Below are 24219 nucleotides of genomic sequence, written 5' to 3'. Positions count from 1 at the left end.
CTTCACCTTCTTAGTGGCACCTCCTGACCTCTTTTCCTTCACTTTTTACATATTTACCATATCTTCTAGTTAAATAAGTAATATAGAATGATGTAAGTATTAGTAATGTTATAATCATTGCTTAAACACCACAGCCGTAAACAACAGAACGAAAACAATTGTTTTTCTATGAAAAACTGAACTGAATCAGATAACAAAACTGTTTTGCTTGTATTTCAGCCATTGTAGGTTAGTAAAAAAAATTACTGTCGTTATGTTACCAATGACATTAACCCTTAAACGCCGAGCTGCTATTAACCAAAGTGTCTGTCGTATGCCAGCAGCGTTCGGGAGTTAGCGCCGAAGCGGAAAAACGTTTTTTTCAAAAAATAGTTTTTGGCTTTTTTTTTTTGTCATTGCCTGAAGTTTAGTATGCAACCATCAGAAATGAAACAAAAATATCATTATCATATATAAATATTGGAATATGACAGCATGAAAAAATTTTTTGTATATAATTGTATACAATTGCGCTGTGAGCAAAACGGTTAAGGCTAATGAGTTAATTTTTTTCATTGTATTATAAACTAAATTGCGATGATTTTGGTATATAACAAATTGTAAAACGATCAGAGCAACACAGAAAATATTATCACAAAATGATGCATGAATTCGTAACGTGCGGGCGTAAAATTTTTTTTTTTTTTCAAAAATTCACCATAAATCGAAATATTGTGCTATAGACTTCCCATTTGTTGCAAAATGAAGGTAACTGATTGAATATTACTGGACTGTAAGTGTTTTAGATTACAATTGCAGTTTTCTACCATTTCGGTCGAGTTAAAGTTGACCGAAGGTAGTTTTTTCTATTTATCTTGATTTATATGAAAATATTTCAAAACTGATAAAAGCTACAACCATGAGTTATTTTTTGTTGTATTCTAAATGAAATTGCACACATTCTCATATATAAAACTTTATGTAACGGCTAATATTAAACGGTGCAAAAATTACAACAAAGTGACGAAAGCATTTCTGAGATTTTCGGCAGTTACAGAGCGGACGTAAGGAAAAAGTTTTTTTCAAAAATTCACCATAAATCAAAGTATTGTGCTAGAGACTTCCAATTTGTTGCAAAATAAAGGTAAATGATTGAATATTACTAGGATGTAAGAGTTCTAGCTTACAATTACGTTTTTTGACCATTTCTGTTGAGTCAAATTTGACCGAAGGTTAAAATTTTGCACTTATCGTGATTTATATGAAAATATTTCAAAACTGATAAAACCTACAACCATGGTTTGTTTTTTGTTGTATTTTACATGAAATTGCACACATTTTCATATATAAAACTTTATGTAATGGCTAATATAAATATGTGCAAATATTACAACAAAGTGACTAAAGAATTTCTGAGATTTTTGGCAGTTAAAGCACGCGGAAGTAAGGAAAAAGTGTTTTTCAAAAATTCACCATAAATCAAAATATTGTGCTAGAGACTTCCAATTTGTTGCAAAATGAAGGCAAATGATTGAATATTACTAGAATGTAAGAGTTTTAGCTTACAATTGCATTTTTCTACCATTTCGGTCGAGTCAAAGTCGACCGAAGGTTGAAATTTTGGCATATCGTGATTTTTATGACAATATTTCAAAACTGACAAAAGCTACAACCATGAGTTATTTTTCGTTGTATTATACATGAAACTGCGCACATTTTCATATATAAAACTCTGTGTAATGGCTAATATAAAACGATGCAAAAGTTATGACAAAGTGACGAAAGAATTTCTGAGATTTTCAGCAAAAAAAGTGTTTTTCAAAAATTCACCATAAATCAAAATATTGTGTTTGAGACTTCCAGATTGTTGCAAAATGAAGGTAAATGATTGAATATTACTAGAATTTAAGAGTTTTAGCTTACAATTATGTTTTTCGACCATTTCGGTTGAGTCAAAGTTGACTGAAGGTTAAAATTTTGGCACATCGTGATTTTTATGAAAATATTTCAAAACTAACAAAAGCTATAACCCTGAGTTATTTTTTTTGCATTCTACATGAAATTGCACACATTTTCATGTATAACACTTTATGTAACGGCTAATATAAAACGGTGCAAAAACTACAACAAAGTGACGAAAGAATTTCTGAGATTTTCAGCAGAGTTACCGCACATACGTTAGGAAAAAATGTTTTTCAAAAATTCACCATAAATCGAAATATTTGTGCTAGAGACATCCAATTTGTTGCAAAATGAAAGTAAATGATTGAATATTACTAGAATGTAGGTGTTTTAACTTACAATTGTGTTTTTCGACAATTTTGGTAGAGTCAAATTTGACCAAAGGTTGAAATTTTGGTACTTATTGTGATTTATATGAAAATATTTCAAAACTAATAAAAGCTACAACCATGGGTTGTTTTAAGTTGTATTCTACATGAAATTGCACACATTTTCATATATAAAACTTTATGTAACGTCTAATATAAAATGGTGCAAAAGTTACGACAAAGTGACGAAAGAATTTCTGAGATTTTCGGCAGTTACAGCGCGGACGCAAGGAAATTTATTTTTTTCAAAAATTCACCATAAATCGAAATATTGTGCTAGAGACTTTCAATTTGTTGCAAAATGAAAGTAAATGATTGAACATTACTAGAATGTAAGAGTTTTAGCTTACAATTGTGTTTTTTGACCATTTCGGTCGAGTCAAATTTGATCAAAGGTTGAAATTTTGGCACTTAACGTGATTTACATGAAAATATTTCAAAACTGATAAAGTTACAACCACGGGTTATTTTTGGTTGTATTCTACATGAAATTGCGCACATTTTCATATATAAAACTAAGTAACGGCTAATATAAAAAGGTGCAAAAATTACAACAGTGACGAAAGAATTTCCGAGATGCGTCGCTGGTGGTTTTTAGTACAAGAAGAAAGAAAGAAATTCGTGCACGCGTGCCTGGGTAACGCTTGTAAACAAAACAACGGCTTGATCCATGAACTCCCAGCATCCCTCAAGGCACGTGATTTCAAATTTTTTGCAGACTAGGCCTATAACTATTTTTCTGCAAATATTTAAAAAACTTTTTGTAGTCGACATACCGTACGTTCGATTAGCGCCTGACAGACAATTTTAGTAGACGTATAATACGTACAATAGGCGTTTAAGGGTTATGTAGAATAGTAATTATTTTTTCCATTAGACCTTTATTTGCTATAGTGAAAGTATCAGCAAGGAAATATAGTAGGCAGTCCTCAGTTATCGGCAGGGGTTCCATACCCGGGGGTGTGCCAATATGTGAAAACTGTCATTAACCGAAACTGTGATTTATGGCACCATGATGGAGCTTATGGTGGTGATAACCAGTTAACAGCCCCATAAGAACTCTTATGGCACACCATAAGTACCTTATGGCACCTCTATTTGGTTTATGGCACCTCTATTTGGTATGTTATGGTGCCATAACTTTTATTGGTTTTTACTTATTAGATTTGTGGTATTCCTTATGGCGCCAATAACCGGAACTTGGCCCGTTAAGGCACCATAAATCTCCAATTTAGTGCCATAAAACAGGATCGCCGATAACTGAGTTCGCCAATAGCCAAGGACTGCCTGTACTGCTAAATTTAAGCTGCAGTTGTAGTTGAAGCTAAGAAAACAATGTTCACACTGATAATGACTATAAATTATCATGCATCAGCAACATGGATGAAACTTGACCATAAATAACAGTGGAGAAAAAAGTATTTTCGTAAAAAAATACTGGGCATGAAAGAATAGATTTTACTGTTATTTTCACACCAATAAAAGATAAATATTAAAGCTAATATTATGGTGAAATAGGGCGAAATAGCAAATGGAATGTTAATTTTTCTAAACAAAAACATGCTCTCACCGCCATCTTTTAATGAAAAAAATAACTAAATCTAGTTCACAAGAAGACATATTTGAAGTCATATTTTGATTTAACAATTCATATACTGAAAAATAACCTTGTCCTATAAAAAGTTTCTAGAGATTTATTAACGCTAACTAGACGCAAGTACATCGCTCTATTTATGAGGGTCTCATGGCACTTAAGCTAAGCTGCTGATAACCAATGATGCTGTAACCCCTATGGAGGGTAAACCTCTGTTATGAATATATTGGACAAGTGCCATGAAACCAAAATGTCTATAACCATGGGGTGCCTGTACCTACACTTTAAAACAAAATTAAATATAAATTCATTGTAATCTTTCAGATTAGGAAAATTATTGTTAAGCTCACGTCACTCCAAGTTTATTCTAATTAAGGAAAACAAGTTTAATCAAATTTTCAAACTACAGGATAAACTGCTTCAGATTTTTCTTCCTCCTCAGTGATAGCTTCTCAGAAAACCTTACAAAAAGATGATGATGACTATCTCACAATCACGTAAAAAATCATGTTGACTATAGTTACCACTAGGGAGACTACAGTATAGTCAATTACTGTTGTCACAACATATCCATAGTTTTTATAATTTAACTGTTCCTTTACCTCCTTCAAATCTGTTTAGTCAATCAGATTTTTTATGAAAGCTGAAAATTTTCATGTAGTCTGACTTTCTTGACAACATGCAACAGTGAAAAACATCTTGAATCAATTTCAAACAAGGGGCAAAGGGCACTTACTTTTAACCACTGAGGTCATAATTATTACAAATCATATCAATGAATAGAAACAGCATATTTATAGTCATCCTAATCTAGCAAATGAATGATGTAAAAAAAAAAATACACCAATGTGTATTAGTAATTCAGAACTACTTGACATTCTGAAAAATATTTAAGAGGCTTTTGAGGTAATTTTGAAGATTCTTTTACCTCACAATTTTTCCACTTCATTATACTATGATCTTCAATCACACTATTGACAAAAAAAAAAAAAAAAAAAAAAAAAGGTAATGCAAGCAGTCCCCGGTTACGACAGGGGTTCCGTTCTTGAGACGCGTCGTAAGCCGGAACATCATCATAAATCCTAAGAAAACCTTACTTTTTAATGCTTTGGGTGCATTCAGAACTATGTAAACTGCATTCTTATTACATTTTTCATAAAAAAAACTCTTCAAATATTGATTATTTAGCCTTTTTGGTGTCATATTTCTTATGCCAGATCAGTATTGTAGGTGACATAACCCTGGAAATAGTTTCTGATGAATATAATTGAAAAGTGCTTAACCTCGGAACGTTGTAAGCCGAACCTGTCATAACCCGGGGACTGCCTGTACTGGTATCCTTAACCATAATAAACTGACCTATTAGAATATTTTCCTATAGTTATTTGTTGGTACTTAAAATCTATTCTATTTATTTGTTGGTATTTAAAATCTATTCTATTTCATAATGTAGGTAATTTTTATAGAAAATTAACTCTTCATTATCTTAAAGAATTAATAAATGATAAACTGCATTTCTATTCACTGCATAGAGACTACTTTTAAAGTGTAGTCGCTAACCAGAAAAATAAAAATCACCCAAAACTACTTTACAAAAAATAAACATAAAAAAATGAAATTTGACAGAAGACCTTCATTCCTATCTAAAGAAATAAAGGTAACAATCTCACAACACCTTAAAATGTGGAAGGAGGGTCTGATAACTAAGCTGACAGGTACTGCTGCCCTCTTGCTTATTACTTGATATGAAAGAGCAAAATAGTAGCTAGATGTGGAGGGAACATTCTAAGTGGAAAATTATAATCATAAAACTTATTTACATATATACTTAAATAGTGGCCAGTATTTTAATGTCTAACACAACAAATGATATGAAATGAAAAAATGGTTAAAGACCAAATTTCAGAATAAATATATGGTGTTTCACTAAAAAAAAATTCAAAAATTAAAAAAAATTCTTACCCACTAAATTTGATATTAAATTCTGGTTCCATCATTCAATTAGCTCATTGCACATATTGTACCAAATACTAATTCTGGCTGCCTTCTAATTTCATTCATGTTGCGAACTAATTGTGGAATGACCCTCTTAATTCTGTAGTTGATTTGTTGGATCTTCAGAAGTTCAAATTTAATACAAATGCTTTTTTGCTGACAGAGTAGAGAAGTCTCAAATCATTAGTGACTTACTGTGTCTATTTTACTCTTATTCCCCGGTTACATCATTCCGGATTTACAGAGCTTGCCTCATGACAATGTTAACCACAATTTTTCGGCACTGTAACCTAAACTAAAGGTGGTGTAACAACGCTGTAATTGCTATTTATTCCCATTATAATTATAATTTGGATTAAGGCAACTTTCGGCTTCCAGCACCCTGCCGGGATTGGAACCCCCGCTGTAACCTACGGACTGTCTGTATTTATCTCTTTTACCATTTACTCTTTACTTTGCAGTTTCCTCTTCTGTACTGGGCTGCTATTCTTGTTGGGGCCCTTTGACTTGAAAAGTAGTAGGTAGTAGTGACAGAGGAAAAGTCCTGCTACCACAATACAATAAATTTTTCTGAGACTGTAACAACTGTCAGAACTTACATTCCTTCATCTCCCAAAATTTTATTGGTTGTCAGTCACAAAACGGTTACCACATTCTATAAAATGGAGACCCTTAAATATCTGGAATAAATTGTACAATCAAACCACAAGAAAGAGGCCCTTTTATTCCAAGAATCACATTCTTATCTCTGCAAGTCTAACTGCCTCCTGTCACACCAGTCGTATCTATTAAAGAAATTGTTGTGTAAATCAACGTACAGTATATTTTCTATAAGTAACAACCGCATAACAAATATAAATAAGAAAAACTAACAAACCTAAACAATTATGAAACTATTTATGAGTTATATAGTGAAATTTCAATTTTTATACCTATTGGAGAAGTAAAACTTGATAAAACAAGCAACATATTTTAAATACAGGCATCATGAAAGATATTGATTTTATTTATACTTTCCCATTCTTTTACCTTAACCTTTCACTGACAAGATGACAAACAGTGTCTGATACATATAAGCTTTCACTGACAAGATGACAAACAGTGTCTGATACATAAAGTTTTCCTGATGATCAACTAACAAACTATTGCTACATCAATATATACAGTACTCAACAAGATATTAGGCTGCTTAGCATCAAGCAGCCTAATATCTTGTCTAATTTTGAATGAACAGAAAAGTTAGGAAGAAATTTTGTCAGTGTAACATGTTGGCTGCCAACAGAATGTACAGAAATGGGTGGAGCTTGGACACTGACTGACAAGGAGAGAGCGCTTAGTCACTGCTTGGAGGTTTAATAAGCGGCCGTATATATTTTTTGGTCATCGGTCCCACAGCAAACTTTTGCCTACTACGTATTACTTTACTGCCTCCTGTGACTTTAATACGAGCCAATACAGTGATTTGAGTCAACAGATAATAGCAGAGATGTGCATTGAAGCAATCTAGCCCTAAAACAAAGCAGATATCAGATCGGTTGGTTGTAAGAAGGCGTTCAGTTCGACACTGGACTCCCAGATTTAACAAAGGTGGCAACCATGAAATTTAGTCTCAGAAAAAGTGCCCTGGTATGCTGAAGAAGACTTCTGATCAAAGCTGCTTGACTGTTCTCAAGCATCAATTAGCAAGTAATTGATGTCTGAGAACAGTCAAACTTCCATCAGAAGTCTTCGGCATACCAGGGCACTTTTTCTGAGACGGAAAACCATGGTTGCAACCTTCATTAAATCTGGCAACCCAGTGTCGAACTGAATGGCTTCTGACACCCAGCTGATTTGATATCTGCTTTGTTTTAAGGCCAGATTGCTTCAATGCATATCTCTCTGCTATTAAGGTCACAGGGGGCAATAAAGTAATACGTAGCAGGCAAAGATTGCAGTGGGAGTGCTTACCCAAAGTATATACAGCTGCTTATTAAACCTCAAAGCAAGCGACTGAGCGCTCTCTCCTTATCAGTGTCCAAGCTACACCCCTTTCTTTATGTGCTGTAGGCAGCCTGATGCACTGACAAAATTTCTTCCCAACTTTTCCATTCCTTCAAAATTTGACAGGATATTAGGCTGTTTGATGCTAAGCGGCCTAATATCTTGTCGAGTACTGTGGAATGCTGTACATCTTTTCTCATAAAAAAAAAGTACACAGCCAGCAGTAATTAATTTGTTTTTAATCATAAACTTAATTCGAATAAAAACATAAATTTAAAGTATATATCATCTTAACATCTTAACTGCATCAATAGCAGAGGGCAATAAAAAAAAAATTACAAAAACATAGTCAATAAACTAGTCTGACTACAGGTAATGTCTACCACTCAATGCAACCTAATTACTCAACAAAGGTTTTACGGGAACCAAAGATCAAGTACATGGTTCAACAATAGTCTACATCATCATCATAATAATAATGATAATAATAATAATAATAATAATAATAATAATAGGTGACCTTTCACTTCAAAGTATCGGTCATCTGTGAAGCAGGATCAAAAGTAATTGTTCTCAAAGAAAATTTTTTTTTTTTTTAACTACCTAATCTTCAATCTGCATGTACCATATTTTTTGGGGCAAAGCTTACAAATCTAGCACTACTTAATGTACGATACACATACAATCATTACAAATGTTATCTAAGGTGATCTTGTATATATCTCACCTTACAATTGTAGGTTCAGCAGGATCATTTGTAAATCTGTATGGGGTATTACAGAAATCAGTACCAAACACATCCAATCAAGTAAGAAAGAGTTTGGTGAGGCAATAATTTTGCCCTGTTGGATTATATTTTCTAATTGAATGTTATGGCATTGTACATAAAAATAAGCCTGTTTTCCTTAAGATAATCTCATCCACAACAAGGAGAAAATGAGTGAAAACCAGGAAGAACTAATTCTCATTCAAATCAATATTTCATGACAGAGGGACAAATACAAAATGCTTGAATAATATTTTTAAGAACATAAATAGAAGGTGACAAAAAAAGAAAATGGTTTTGAAAACATTACTTACAAGGGCAACAATCACGATGTAGCTGGGTAAGTTCCTCAAAAAGATCATGACAAGATTGACTGAATAATAACTCATTATAGCATGGATTTCCAGAGTTTAATTTGACTGCCACTCAAAAACAAAGGAATTACTAATTCATACAAAATGCACCAACCTACTGCACAGTACTTGTTTATAATAAATATACACAATTTATTTTAAAGGAATCAAAATTTTAAAATTACCAATTTTTAAGTAATTTGTATTTATCTTAACATATAAACCTGAGGTCTTTACATAGAGGATTTACTTCCAGCACAAACTGGAGCTGGCCGTTTAACTAAAAACAAGGTGGATATTGGTAGTTGGCTACCAATGGTAGGGGAGCAATCCCAGCAATCCAGTTGGTACGCATTCATGGCAGAATAAAAATTTTTTTATGGAAAAACTCAATAAAAATAAAGGTTACATAGTCTTCAAGGCATCCAAATGATTAAAAATGAAATTTTCTTAGGGTTACTTATGATTTTTTATGACAATCCAGCTTATGACGATTTTTGGCTTACAACTTGGTGTAGGAACGGAAACCCTGTAGTAAACTGGGTACTGCCTGTGTGGTAAAGGGGCGTGCCGACCCTCAAATTTCAAGGAATTACACCACATGACTAGGCCCTGTACCAAGTGTCCAAACAAAGCATCCAATGTTCTCTCAAGACCCATTTTGTCTATATGTTCATTGTCTTTTGTGCTTTTTTATTCGATATTTAAGAAAGAACTCGTAGCAAAGTGTTGAAGGGTGCTACATGCCAATCACAGTAAGAAAATGCCTACAAGTGCTGCTGTTAGTGAATTTAAGATGAGCAAAGACTGGTTTAAAAAATTCAGAAAACAAACGGGCATACGTAATGTGCTACTTCATTGATTAAGGACATGTTTACAAAGTGGAGTGATGTAAAGATTTTGTGGAGAATTATCATCCCTACAAAGATAAATGTAATCTGTCTCCAACATCTTTAATAAAAATGTCATGTTCCACTTTATGCAAATTTTAGAGAGATGCCAGAACCAAATGTCTCTGGACAGTTTTATTATGACAGGGCTCCAGTGACTCTCAAGCTGGTACTAAACAGAAAGAAACTGAAAATTGGGAAGTAACCCCAGATAGTGTCAGTAAACAAACCAAGAGAAGTTACCCCAGATAGGTCCTTGATACCTGAAATCCTCCTGGAGAGGGACACCCCTTCCAAACAATAACCTCTCCTCCTCCCTCTCCCTTCCTCACCCATCTTCCATACGCTAACAAGTGTCTTCCATAAAGGTAAGAGTGATGTTAACCCTCTTACGCCGGAGCCCTAAAAATCAAAACGTCTCCCGTATGCCGGGCCTGGTTTGGAGTGACCGCGGAAGTGGAAAAATAATTTTTTCAAAAAATTACAGCGCGCGTACTTTTGAAGATTAAGAGTTCATTTTTGGCTCCTTTTTTTGTCATTGCCTGAAGTTTAGAATGCAACCATCAAAAGAAATGAAAAATATCTCATTATCATATGTAAATAATGCGATATATGGTAGCGAAAAAAAAAAAAATTCATACATAATTGTATTCAAATCACGCTGTGCAGAAAACGGTCAAGGCTAACCAGTTACTTTTTTTTGCGTTGTATTGTACACTAAATTGCAATCATTTTGATATATAATACTTTGTAAAACAATAAAAGCAACACCGGAAAAATATTATCACAAAATGATGTATGAATTCGTAACGCGCGGACGCAAAAAAATATTTTTTTCAAAAATTCACCGTAATTCTAAATAATGTTCTAGAGACTTCCAATTTGTTTCAAAATTAAGAGAAATGATTGAATATTATGATACTGTAAGAGTTTTAGATTAGAATTGCAGATTTCGACCATTTCGGACGAGTTAAATTTGACCGAATGTCGAAATTTTAATATATATTTTTTCATATGCACATATTTCGAAGATGGAAAAAGCTACAACCTTCAATTATTTTTATTGTATTCTTCATGAATTTGCGCACATTTTGATATATGAAACTCTATAAAAAGGCTAATATGAAAAGGAGCAAATATTAGGATAATGCCATGTACGTATTTCGGAGACTTGCGGCAACGAATCGGCGCGCGGAGTGAAGGTAAATATATTTTTCAAAAATTCACCATAAATCACAATACTGTTTTAGAGACTTCAAATTTGTTTCAAAATGAAGAAAAATGACGGAATATTACTAGGCCGTAGAGTTTTAGCTTACAATTGCGTTTTTCAACTATTTCGGTAGAGTCAATTTGACCGAACGTGGTTTTTTTTGCTATTTATCGTGATTTATATGCAAATATTTCAAAAAAAAGAGGAAAAGCTACAACCTTCAATCATTTTTAGTTATATTCTACATGAAATTGCGCACATTTTCCATATATAAAACACTTTATGTAACAGCTAATTTTAAATGGTGCAAACATTTCGACAATCGCACAAAAAAATTCTGATTTTTTCGGAAGAGTTACCGCGCGAACGTAATTTTTTTTTTTTCATAAATTCACCATAAATCGAATATTGTGCTAGAGACTTCCAAGTCGTTGCAAAATGAAGGTAAATGATTGAATATTACTAGAATATAAGAGTTTTAGCTTACAATTGCGTTTTTTTCGTTTCGACCATTTCTGGTAGAAGTGAAAGCTGACCGAAAGTTGAAATTTTTGCACTTAACGGTTATTTATATGAAAAATATTTCAAAACTGATAAAAAGCTACAACCATGGGTTGTTTTTTTTTGTATTGTGCATGAAATTGCGCACATTTCCATATATAAAAACTTTATGTAACGGCAAATTTAAAGGGTGGCAAACATTAGGACAATCGCACGAAAAAATTTATCGGAAGAGTTATCGCACGAACGTAAGGAAAAAGTTTTTTCATAAATTCACCATAAATCGAAATATTGTGCTAGAGACGTCCAATTTGTTGCAAAATGAAGGCAAATGATTGAATATTACTATAATATAAGAATTTAGCTTACAATTGCGTTTCTCGACCATTTCTGTAGAGTCAAAAGTTGACCGAAGGTTGTAATTTTTGCACTTATCGTTATTTATATGAAAATATTTCAAAATTGATAAAAGCTACAATCATGAGTATTTTTTAGTTGTATTGTGCATGAAATTCCGCACATTTTCATATATAATACTTCATGTAAAGGATAATTTAAAATGGTGCAATAATTATGTCAAAGTGACGAAATAATTTCCGAGATGTGTCTGATACTTTTTAGTGCGATAAAGCAAAGAAATTCGCGCTTGCGCGCCTGCGTAGCGATTGTAAACAAAACAACGCCTTGATCCGTGAACTCCCAACATCCCCCAAGGCGCGTGATACAAAAGTTTTCGGCTGGTAGGCCTATAAGTATTTTTCCGCGAATTTTTAAAAAAACTTTTTTGAGCCGACGTATGATACGTCCAATCGGCATACGGGAGACATTTTGACTCGACGTTTAATACGTCCAATCGGCGTAAGAGGGTTAAATGTTCATAATTTGTTTCATTAGTCATTTATATCTATTTTCCATTGTTTTCTGTATTTAAAACTGTTTTTTCCTATAAAATGTATTTAAAAAAAATATTTTTTAGGGTCTGGAATGCATTAATTATATTTACATTATTCCTTATGGGAATTACTGTTTCGGTTCTCGTATGTTTAGGGCTTTGTGGGAGCTTCCGGAACAGATTATGTATGAAAACTGGGGTTCCACTGTATCCTAAAGTGATAATGTTAACAAAATTTTTAGATTGGTTTATTGGCAATTTTGTTCATTGCTTGTATGACACTGTGAACCACAAATTGTGAATAGGAATTGTAAAAAATGTCTGTATGAATAATTCAGGATAGGATCAAGTAAGTTATTCACAAATGATTCAATTTCTAAGATGACAAAACCAAATCCAAGGAAACTTTTACACCTTGTATAACTATATAACTACAATTACAAGTGTGGGAAATTTTTCTTGAGTGCAACTTTTTTTCCCTATTTTTAACAAGTTTCAAAATGTTTTTTTCAATTGCAAAATTTACGAACTTGGGGGGTGAATATCTTTATTTCCCTGCCTGCATTTTTCGGTATTACGTAGTTGTATAATTAAGTGGTAAGACTTTATGCGAATACCTTCAATCATTGGTAAGACTTTATGCGAATCCCTTCAATCATTGGTAAGACTTTATGCGAATCCCTTCAATCATAAGGTAAAACAAAGCACTTACTTTATAATGGGGCCTTATAGCATTGGTGCGCCCCTTAAGGAAAGAAATAATTCAGGTTAGGAAATAGAAAGTTATAAAAACTACAAATTTTTTAACCAATTCCTATTTTTCCTAGGGATATTAACTCTCGCCCTTCACATGCACAGTGCATAGACTCCTCTACTTATGAACTATAAACTTTCAAACTTTCAAGGATATGAACATCCGTGCCCGTAAATTCAGTTGTTTGGAATGCTCCAAGCTGTGACCCCCAAGTTCAAATTTTCTTGTGAGGGCCTGTCTCAACTTAGTTACAATTTCTGCCACTACCTAGCCTGGCAGCACTGTAGCTGGTGCCACTATGCATTCCCATTCCTTAGTACCTATCTGCTGGTGCTAAGATTATGTCTGCTATGCAGCGCCATTTGTGAGCTTTTATGCGGATTCGTGCATTTTTATTGTGACACATTTATGTATCTAGTAATATATAACAGCTATTGGCAAGAGCAAGGCTACTCATGAAAGTGGAAAAAGCGGCAAGCCATCTCAGTGGAAACTAATGTGGCTATAATAAAGAAGTTACAAAGTGGTGAAAAAATTATTGACATAGCACGGCATATAAGATGAATCGCTTGATCATCAGCACTATTTTGAAGAACAAGGACAAAATTATGGTGCGTGTGAAAAGAGCTGTGCCAATGCAGTCAACCATTATATGTAAGAAAGGGGGAGGGTGGTAAAGGAAATGGAAAACTGGGTATCTCGATCTGCTTAGCCTTACGCTGATTTGCCTTTTCAATGATGAAGGATTTTAGTATGAAAAAACAATTATGTAGTATTAATAACACACACTATAAAACACAATAACAGTACTAGTATTGGGTTTTAGTATGTGAAAACATAAATAGTACTGTAAGTACTTTGCATATTTACAAACAGCTGGTTGGAACTCAACTTATTCGTATGTAGAGGGGTGTCTGTAGTCCTCCTAATACACATGAACAAGACAACAGTGTTCTGACTGAGGAAAACAAAAGAATAACAAAGGTAGGTCTAAGGCATGATGCCCTTTCTTGCTAGCCCATGTTTCTCATTGGTGCCTCTGGTCCATTTGAGTGTCTTTTTGTGATCAGTACACAGGTAGGTATCCTCTTATATGAAAGGGTAAAATTTGTATACCTAGAAAAAATACAAATTACTTTTTAAATTTTTCATGTTATTATGGGAGATACAAATGCTTTGTTTTTCATATATGAAGATGTGCTTCTTAGTGGGAAGTAGTAATTCCTAGTGGTTCTGGCCCCACTGAGTTGTAAGTCCATTGGAAGATAACAGTAATTTTGGTGATTAGTGGCCCACAGCTTTAGAAACAAGGGATTTGTCAAATACCTGATATGCTAACTGAGATCTACTTCCTTATCCTCTAACACATTGTTCCAACCTTAGGTCACTCAGCTTTCTCCTTCCTGGTCCTTTATCAAACTAACTGCTGCACAGCCACCACTAGTTCCACAGCATGAGCATGAGGAGGGATTTGTGGGCTACGCCTCTAAGATACAACAAGAAAGGGGCTCTCTCTCCCAAACTGCTGCCTTAATTACTTACAAGGAGTGTTTCTTCTGGAAGGTGACAGAGGGGCATACGCCCTTGACATTTCACTGTACCCAGAGGGCTCTGACCCTTCAGGTTGGTCTCATAAGCCTCGCTATTATCTCCTCTATCCAGGAGATAATGTTCCTTGAGACTTCCTTTTTTTTTTTTTTTTTTTTTTTTTTTTTTTTTTTTTTTTTTTTTTTTTTTTTTTTTTTTTTTTTTTTTTTTGGTACTCATGCGTAGTTCCCTGCATGTCGGCTTGAAGCCCTTTGCCTGCCTTCGATAGTATTGGAAGCTCTTAACAGGACAGGACAGGACACAACACTTTCCTCTCTGTCTACAAAGTGCCAGAACTCCCCAAGCCTTTGCTGACGGTAGGGCCCACAGGAAGAACGCTTCCAGTGTTAGCTCTCTGTCTCCTGCCTTTTACATGGGCTTTATAGGGATCCTCTCAGGGTCTCTAGCACCTGTGAAATGTCCTATTCTGACAGTCTCAGTTCCTTGGTAGGTATGACTGCTCAAAACTCCTCATCAATATGCATATCTCCCACCAATCTTTAAGTCTGATGACCTGGGCAAGGTCCAACCTATAGTCCTTCACTGACAGATTGACAGGCCTTTCTTCTGTCTCAGGTACACTCGGCAAGGAAAGTTAAGATACAGTTTTTTTAATCTTCGGACATATATTGTTCCATAATGCCACACCTGGCAACTCTTGAAAGGGGGTGGAGCTTCAAAATCATAGCGTTTGTTGCTTTCTAGATTTCCATCAACTTTGCACTATAAAGATACTGTTGAGGTCCAATAATCATTTATACTTGAATGCAGAAACAAGGTCTATATTATTTGTTAATGTTGGTTTGGTAACGTCAGTTCAAAGTAGAATATCGATCATACTTTTTTAAAACCTACTGTAAAACCTTATTTATTAGTAATGTTTGACACTAAACTGATGTAAAATTCATACGTAATTTAAGACGGATCTTAAACAATGAGAGAAAGGGTTTTAAAATTTGGGCAGTACTTGTGGAAATCATGAGGAACAATACAATAAAAAATGAAATATTACGACGACAGAGAGCGCGCAAGCATAGACCTATCGATAGAGATACTTAATTCATTATATTTACTTTGAGAGATTAAGTGATAGTATTTTTTCAAATGTTTCAATAGTGAGAGAGAGAGAGAGAGAGAGAGAGAGAGAGAGAGAGAGAGAGAGAGAGAGAGAGAGAGAGAGAGAGAGAGAGAGAGAGAGAGAGGAGCAAAATCTGTTCATGTGAAAGCTTAGGCCTATTTATAACTACTTAATTTCATTATATTTTCTTTTGGAGATTGAGTGGTAATATATATATTTTTAAAGTATGTTTTAGAAGTAGAGAGAGAGAGAGAAGAGAGAGAGAGAGGAGAGAGAGAGAGAGAGAGAGAGAGAGAGAGAGAGAGAGAGAGACCTTACCTTACAGACCTTACATCTTGTTCGGGTTGCCCCAGGTCCCTCAGTGTGAGGCACCTCTAATGTCTACCAGAGAGTTGCTAGTACATCTTCCGGTATATTTTGCATCTTCCAATCTTGGATGGTCTGGGATGCAGTTTAGATATTTGTCGAGCTTATTCTTAAACACATCTACGCTCACTCCTGATATATTCCTCAGATGAGCTGGCACGCATTGAATAGACGCTGCATTATCGATGCTGGTGCGTAGTGGATTAATGTCCTGTGTGCTTTCCTTATTTTTCCTGGTATAGTTTTGGGCACTATTAATCTACCTCTCTGCTTTGCTCTTGTTTCTGATATTTTTAGTTCCATGATATTTTCTGCTATTCCTTCTATCTGTTTCCATGCCTGAATTATCATGTAGCGTTCTTCTTCCTCCTTTCTAGACTATATAATTTTAAGAATTGTAGTCTTTCCCAGTAGTCTAGGTCCTTAACTTCTTCTATTCTAGCTGTAAAGGACCTTTGTACACTCTCTATTTGTGCAATATCCTTTTGATAGTGTGGGTACCATATCATATTGCAATATTCAAGTTGACTACGAACATATGTTTTATAAAGCATAATCATGTGTTCAGCTTTTCTTGTTTTGAAGTGCCGTAACAACATTCCCATTTTTGCTTTACATTTTGCCAACAGAGTTGCTATTTGATCGTTGCATAACATGTTCCTATTCATCATCACACCAAGGTCTTTAACTGCTTCCTTATTTGTGATGGTCTCATTATTAGGTCCCTTATATGCATATAGCTTTCTTTCTCTGTCTCCATAATTTATTGATTCAAATTTATCAGAGTTAAATACCATCCTATTTACCTCTGCCCAATCATATACTTTGTTAAGGTCTCTTTGTAGAGCGTTCCTATCCTTCATCACAAGTAATTTCTCTACTTATTCTTGTGTCATCTGCGAAACTACTCACTACCGAATCCTTCACATTATTGTCTATGTCTTCAATCATAATAACAACAGTATTGCAGCTAACACCGTACCTTGCGGCACACCGGATATTACCTTGACTTCATCCGATTTCTCGTCGTTTGCAATAACTATCTGTTTTCTGTTGTGTAAAAATTCTTTTAACCATCTTCCTACTTTATCCACGATATTGTGTTTTCTAATTTTCTTCGCTAATATATTATGGTCTACTTTATCAAAAGCTTTTGCAAAGTCTAAATAAACCACATCTGTTTCATTTCCGCTTTTCATATTTTTGAATATGTTCTCACGGTGGACTAACAGTTGGGTTTGTGTACTTTTTCCGGGTACGAAACCATGTTGTCCTTTATTAAACAAATTATTTTTTATTAAATGTTTCATAATATTTTTCTTCATTACCCTTTCATACACTTTCATAATATGTGATGTTAGACTCACAGGCCTATAATTACTTGCCTCTAGTCTTGATCCACTTTTGAAAGTAGGGGTAATATAGCTAATTTGTGCTCATCATAAATCTTGCCTGTATCTACACTTTGTCTTAATAATATTGCAAGTGGCTTTGCGATAGAATGAACTACTTTCTTTAACAAAATAGCAGGAATTCCATCAGGCCCTGCAGCAGCTCCATTTTTAATTTCATTAATAGCCTGCACAATATCAGCTTCATTAATATCTATGTCAGCTAAATATTCACTATTTTCATCCCTTACTTCTATATCATTATCTTCATTATCTATTCTAGGGGTGAATTCTCTCTATATCGTTCTGCCAGTATGTTGCAAAATTTTTCCTTTTTTTCATTGCGTTTAATCTCCCTTCAATTCTCAGAGGGCCTATTTCTATTCTTCTTTTATTCATCTTCTTCGCATATGAGTATAATAGCTTGGGGTTTTGCTTGATATTTAATAGGGTTTTTTCTTCCAAGTCCCGTTTTTCATTTCTTTTGATTGTATAATCTTTTGTTCTGCATTTTCTATCTTACTTTTTAGTTTCTATAACTTTCCATGCATTTTTTTCTTTTGCAAGACCTTTTTTCCACTTTCTGATTTTCTGGAACAAGATCCTTCTGTCTCTTGGTATGCATGAATGATGTTTACTTTTCTTCTTCGGTATATATTTTTCCACTATTTTCTCCAATATTTTATATAATATCTCCGTATTTACCCTTATGTCATCACTTACGAAAATGTTATCCCAATCTTTGTTTAATTCTTCATTAATTTTTCTGACCATTTTAAATATTTTTACTGTAGAAGTTGTATTTTTCCATATCCTTCCCACTTTTCATTTCTTGCTTATCTCTATTTTCACTTGCTTTGGAATGAACTGTTAATTCTATGACATTATGGTCTGAAATATTCGCATTATAAACTATTATTTCTTTAACATAATTCATCTCGTTCACAAATACTAGGTCTAAAGTATTTTCCTTTCTTGTTGGCAGGTGATTTATTTGTTGAAGTGTATTCTAGTAGCATATCTAATAGCTTTTCAAATTGCCTCTTATCTTCTGCACTACTATTACTCTCTTTTTTATATGTATAAGTACAACCACAATCTCCTATTCGTTCTTTCCATTCTACGAAAGGAAAGTTGAAGTCACCAGATAGGAGAATAGTCCAGTCCTTGTGATTTCTACATATATCATCCAATTTTTCAATTATTAAGTCAAACTCTTTAGTATTAGGAGGTCTATATATTACTATGTTCATCAATTTTTCAGATTCAAATTCTACCGCTATTAGTTCACATTCTGAGTTACTATATTTCTCATATATTTTTTCCTTGTTTTTTGTCTTTCCCATATATTGCGGTTCCCCCTTGATTCCTATTTTTTCTATCTGATCTATAAGTTTGGAACCCTTTTTATTTGATCATCATTCCCAGTCTCTTGGGAATACCAGGTTTCACTTATATTCATTATATCTATTTTCTTTTCATTTGGGTTATGAGAGAGAGAGAGAGAGAGAGAGAGAGAGAGAGAGAGAGAGAGAGAGAGAGAGAGAGAGAGAGAGAGAGAGAGAGAGAGAGAATTATAGTACTTGTGGCGGACTTGTGACGGGGAAAGGCAGAAGAAAATATAATGAATTAAGTATCTCTATCGATAGGCCTATGCTTGCACGATATGATATGACTGCCAAGATCGTGCTGCACTATGGTAGATAAAATTTGAAGGATCATAATAATAAAGTTAATTCTCTAAGAAATGCATACCCTAATCTTGATTACATTCGACAGTTGCCGTAGGTAGCATTCAAAGATTGTAAAAAGATGGGGAAAATTTTAGACACAGGGTGCAGTCATTCTTGCTCTCTTGATATAGTCTTTACTTTTGAAAATCGGGTTTCATCCACAAATCATTCACGAAAAAAGCTGTGTTAAGTAAAAATATTTATTACCACAAATAACTCAATATGTATTGCACAGGCAATTAAAGTTTTATATCATGGGAGATCTTTCAGCCTCGCGGCAAAGAAATGCAGTTGTGTAGGGCTGTAGGCTACTACGAACTGCTTTGTCATGGGAGCATATAGCCAGAAAATCTTTGAGCTGACATGCTACTTTAACCTTGATTAAGATTTATGTTTAAAGACAGTAGCTCTGTAAACAGCAACTAGCATTCGATCCATGTCAACGTCAAAGTAATCAAAGTGTGAAAACCGTTACGTTAGCCAGTATCCAGTGACTTGCGCTTTCCCGCTCGAAGTTCTAGGGCTCCTCACATCATAGAAAACACTCTTGCTGATGCAACTAGATTTGTTCAAACTACCTTAGCCGTCGCAACATTGACTGCCATTGACGTCAGCTAACTTTAATCGCTTTGGAATACAATCATAAGTTTGTAGAAACTAAAATAATTGCATTCACCACTTACGATGAAGCAATATATCCCCGTTCATGAAGCAAAATGAGTAAATATTGTCGTCGGGATACATAGTACTAAAAATGTTATTGTTATAATACAATTAAGTTTGTTCATACTTACCTGGCAGATATATATACAGTGGGGCCTCGTTATCCACGGGGGATAGGGCCCAGAACCCCCCCGTGATAAGTAAATACCCGTGTTATCCTGATACCCCCCTCAAAAATTGCTTAAAACTGCCTACTTTAATAGTTAACCCACCCAAGACCACTATTCCAATGTTTATAACTGCCTACTTTAGTTCAAACACCAAATATGTTTTCAACTATCACCTAAAACTAAATTCAAGACAGTTTTAAAGTTATTGTACAAAATTAGCCTTAAAAATAAATGTTGTATATGTACTACTGTACATATGTAGCCTACTAGCCTAGGGATTACAGCTAGAAGCCTACATACGCATGGTGGGCCTCTTTTTTTTTACAAGGAAAGAGAGGATGAGTGGTAAGAGAACTATCAAAATATGTAAATCATATGGGTACTCACCAACAATCTATGTTGATAAAGATGGCGACGATTTTGCAGTGCAATTCAGTAATATAATAACGATAATGCTACCAACAGTATGCAGCGAAACATCTCTTCCCTTCGTCACAACACGTTAATACTAGTATATTCCATGTAAAAACCTTCATCTGACCTTTAGGCGTCTTTCCCATAAGAGTAAAAGAATCAGGGCTTTTGGATGCCACATAATTAACTCGTTTATATGGGTACAATTTAAAGAACGCGCCGCACACCACATTTCATAACAACAACAAACAAACGTTTGTAGGCCAGTGTTGCCAACTGGGAATGGCAATTTCTTGCTAGATTTTGTTCCATAAAAGGCTAAAAAAAATCACATACCGTATATACTCGAATAACGTGCAATCTCCCATATCGTGCGACCCCCTAATTTTCACCAATAAACAGTGGTTTTTGTGTTTTGTCATGTATCTCATGTATCATGCAAGTTCATAAGGTTGGTGGTTTAGCCTGCTAATGGCCGAGGTCATTCAGATGTGTGCTGATGCTAGTCAATTTACGGTAATATTCTTATTAATCTCGAGAATTGAATAGAAAATCTCAAGATTAAAAAAAAACAAAAATCCCAAGAGATAATAAAATAATTGTAAAAATAACACGCCTTGGAGTCCTTAATCATTCTCTCTCTCTCTCTCTCTCTCTCTCTCGTCTCTCTCTCTCTCTCAGGAATAAATACGTACGTACTGTAATTTGTCTTTCACCACCAACGGGTATCAGTAAATGTGTAGACATTGTGTGCGTGTTTAAAAAAAAATGTGCAGTACACACATTCCGATGTTTCGGTTTTTTGGAATTTTTCAGATTTTGGAAATGTGAGGTCAGATGCATAATCAAACAAACACCACTACTGCAGCAAAACATTTTTTCCCTTTATGTTTTTCATTATTGTTATTTATTAATTACAGTTTATTTAAATAAATATTAATAATAATACTGTTAAATGAATGTGAGATAATTAAGATCACCTATAATAAAATAGTGGGACAATTAATACCATATGTTCACTAATAGGTATTATTTTTCAAAACAAAACATTCCGTAAAACACAAAAATATATGTACATAACAATCAAAATATAATAATGTTTTGCAGTTCAACTTGTGAATTTTAACAATAAGTATGACTATATAATATATTTTACCAAATCGATCTTGAAGTTGAAGAGTCGTAAAATTCTGAGGATGGTCCGGGAAAAGGATTTGTACTTTGTGATTACGTATCGCTACAATACCATGTGGTATTTTCATACCACTATATTGATGACGCATCGCTACGACACACTGGTGTTTTTCATACCACTATACGTTAAAGTTAAAAAACATGACATAGAATCGACTTTGCGACTTCGTTCACTTTGATATTTTTAACGATACAATAACTATCATTTGTACTACTAAAACCATCTTCACATAAGTAATTTTTCGTAAGATATGTGTTGTTGCAAAAGCTAGCTTATACATAAAAGGCTTTATAATTTAAGTCATCTTAGATATACATATGCACCCAAACTTATTGTGGGGTGGAAATTTACTACTGTTTCCTCGGGTATTGAAATACTTTAGCATCATTCAAACACTTTAATAATATAATGCATAAATACTAGGCTATACATATTTACATCGTATACAAATACTACATACAGTTATATACACTACTTTTATATACAAAGTTAACAGTTATATACACATACTTTTATATACAAAGTTAATCATATGAGTAGTGATCAGACGACAGCTGTGCATGGACTACGTAGTAAATACGGTACACTTGGAAGATAAAACGAACAAAAATTTTGTTGTTGTTAGTCGCCGGGATAGATTAACATTTTTCCAGAGATTAAAAAGCTGAATTTTGTTTTGAAGGTATGTCAACCGCGATATTATATTATTGTTTTCACGAAGGAATAATTATATAAAGAAAATTATTGAGTAATTTTTGCCGTCAACAGTCAGAAAATCACGAACATGGTAACGTTCAAACCTAGTGCCATCCATGGCGTATGTCTATAAAATAAGATCAGAAGCAGAGGGCAGTCATTGGATAACAGATCTCCATGGCTACCAACCAACCAATCAGGTGTTAGTTATACTACTCTGTAATTTCTTAGAATGAACGTTTACACACGAAGCTAACGATGATGTATGTGTTTTGCATACAGTAACGTAGTTTTATTTTTTCTTTTTAGTGTAAGTATTTTACTGATTTCATGAAGAATAGAATGATTCCTTCTCATTACTTTGAATGCAAAATGGCTTGAAGATTCTTCCGCAAAAAGAAGAGAAAAAAAATTCCTTAGAAGATGATACCTATTTACTAACGCGGTTGACATACCTTCAAAACAAAATTCAGCTCTTTAATCTCTGGAAAAATGTTAATCTATCCCGGCGACTAACAACAACAAAATTTTTGTTTGTTTTATCTTCCAAGTAGTACGTACGTAGTCCAGTGCCACAGCTGTCATCTGATCACTACTCATATGATTAATTTTGTATATAAAAGTATGTGTATATAACTGTTAACTTTGTATATAAAAGTATGTGTATATAACTGTATGTAGTATTTGTATACGATGTAAATAGTATGTATAGCCTAGTATTTATGCATTATATTATTAAAGTGTTTGAATGATGCTAAAGTATTTCAATATCCGAGGAAACAGTATTAAATTTCCCCCCACAATGAGTTTGGGTACATATGTATATCTAAGATGACTTAAATTATAAAAGCCTTTTATGTATAAGCTAGCTTTTGTAACAACACATATCTTACGAAAAATTACTTATGTGAAGATGGTTTTAGTAGTACAAATGATAGTTATTGTATCACTGGCACAACCCCATAACAATGCAGTGTATGTATGATAATTCTAAACTATTATTCAGTACCAAAATAACGATTATATTTTGTATTGAAAATTAATGTTACGTATATTCCAAACATTATTACTACGTAGCATGAATAGTACTATAAAAATTTCGAAAGATAATCTTGTCTGTGAACGCTACCATAATTTGATTTTCATATACGTACGTACATTTTGTCAGCTGGCTGGCCTCGCATAGATAAAACATTGAATTTCACTGATATGGAATTACTCCACGAATAGCCTTTTTATTATGAAGATATGACGATAATATATAAGGTAAAAAATGCTTTTATGTATTTCGTTTACGCTTCGTCGCCAATAACAAACAGCAATACTTACGATAATCTATGACAAATAGCGTTTGTATGACTTCATTGTTCAGAGAAGTTATATACGAATACTGCCAAAATAATAATGAAGTTCGAATTAATTTTAGCCTTAATGTTATTACTACTGTAATTACACTACCACTACTATTAAAATTTCTAAAAGTTTATCAAAACAAAAAATGTCGCTTTGAACGCAACCGTATACATAAACCATTTTCGTACGTAAAGGTATATGCTTACATTTTGTGGCTGGCCACTCCGACGATAAGTTGAGTGCAATGATGTGGTAATTATTCTTCGAATAGGCTATTTATTATGAAGATATGACTATAATATATAAATGGTAATGGTTTTATA

At 33.9% G+C, this 24219-nt stretch overlaps 1 protein-coding gene across 4 annotated transcripts in view; it reads right to left on the bottom strand.

Moving 5' to 3' along the window:
• LOC135196221 (palmitoyltransferase ZDHHC8-like) overlaps positions 1 to 24219 on the bottom strand; it is a 282811-nt gene that overhangs the window by 127636 nt on the left and 130956 nt on the right. For 3 of the 4 annotated variants that reach the window (XM_064222861.1, XM_064222862.1, XM_064222865.1), the window contains one exon: positions 8609 to 8644. The exons of the other annotated variant lie outside the window; for it this stretch is intronic. In XM_064222861.1, the coding sequence (XP_064078931.1) occupies positions 8609 to 8644 (36 nt within the window). The remainder of the gene's footprint in view (positions 1 to 8608; positions 8645 to 24219) is intronic. 4 annotated transcript variants of the gene reach the window in all.

The sequence above is a fragment of the Macrobrachium nipponense genome, chromosome 17 (genome assembly GCF_015104395.2).
Source record: "Macrobrachium nipponense isolate FS-2020 chromosome 17, ASM1510439v2, whole genome shotgun sequence".
In the NCBI taxonomy this organism is placed as follows: domain Eukaryota; kingdom Metazoa; phylum Arthropoda; class Malacostraca; order Decapoda; family Palaemonidae; genus Macrobrachium; species Macrobrachium nipponense.
This window is presented reverse-complemented; position numbering and strand designations above follow the sequence as displayed.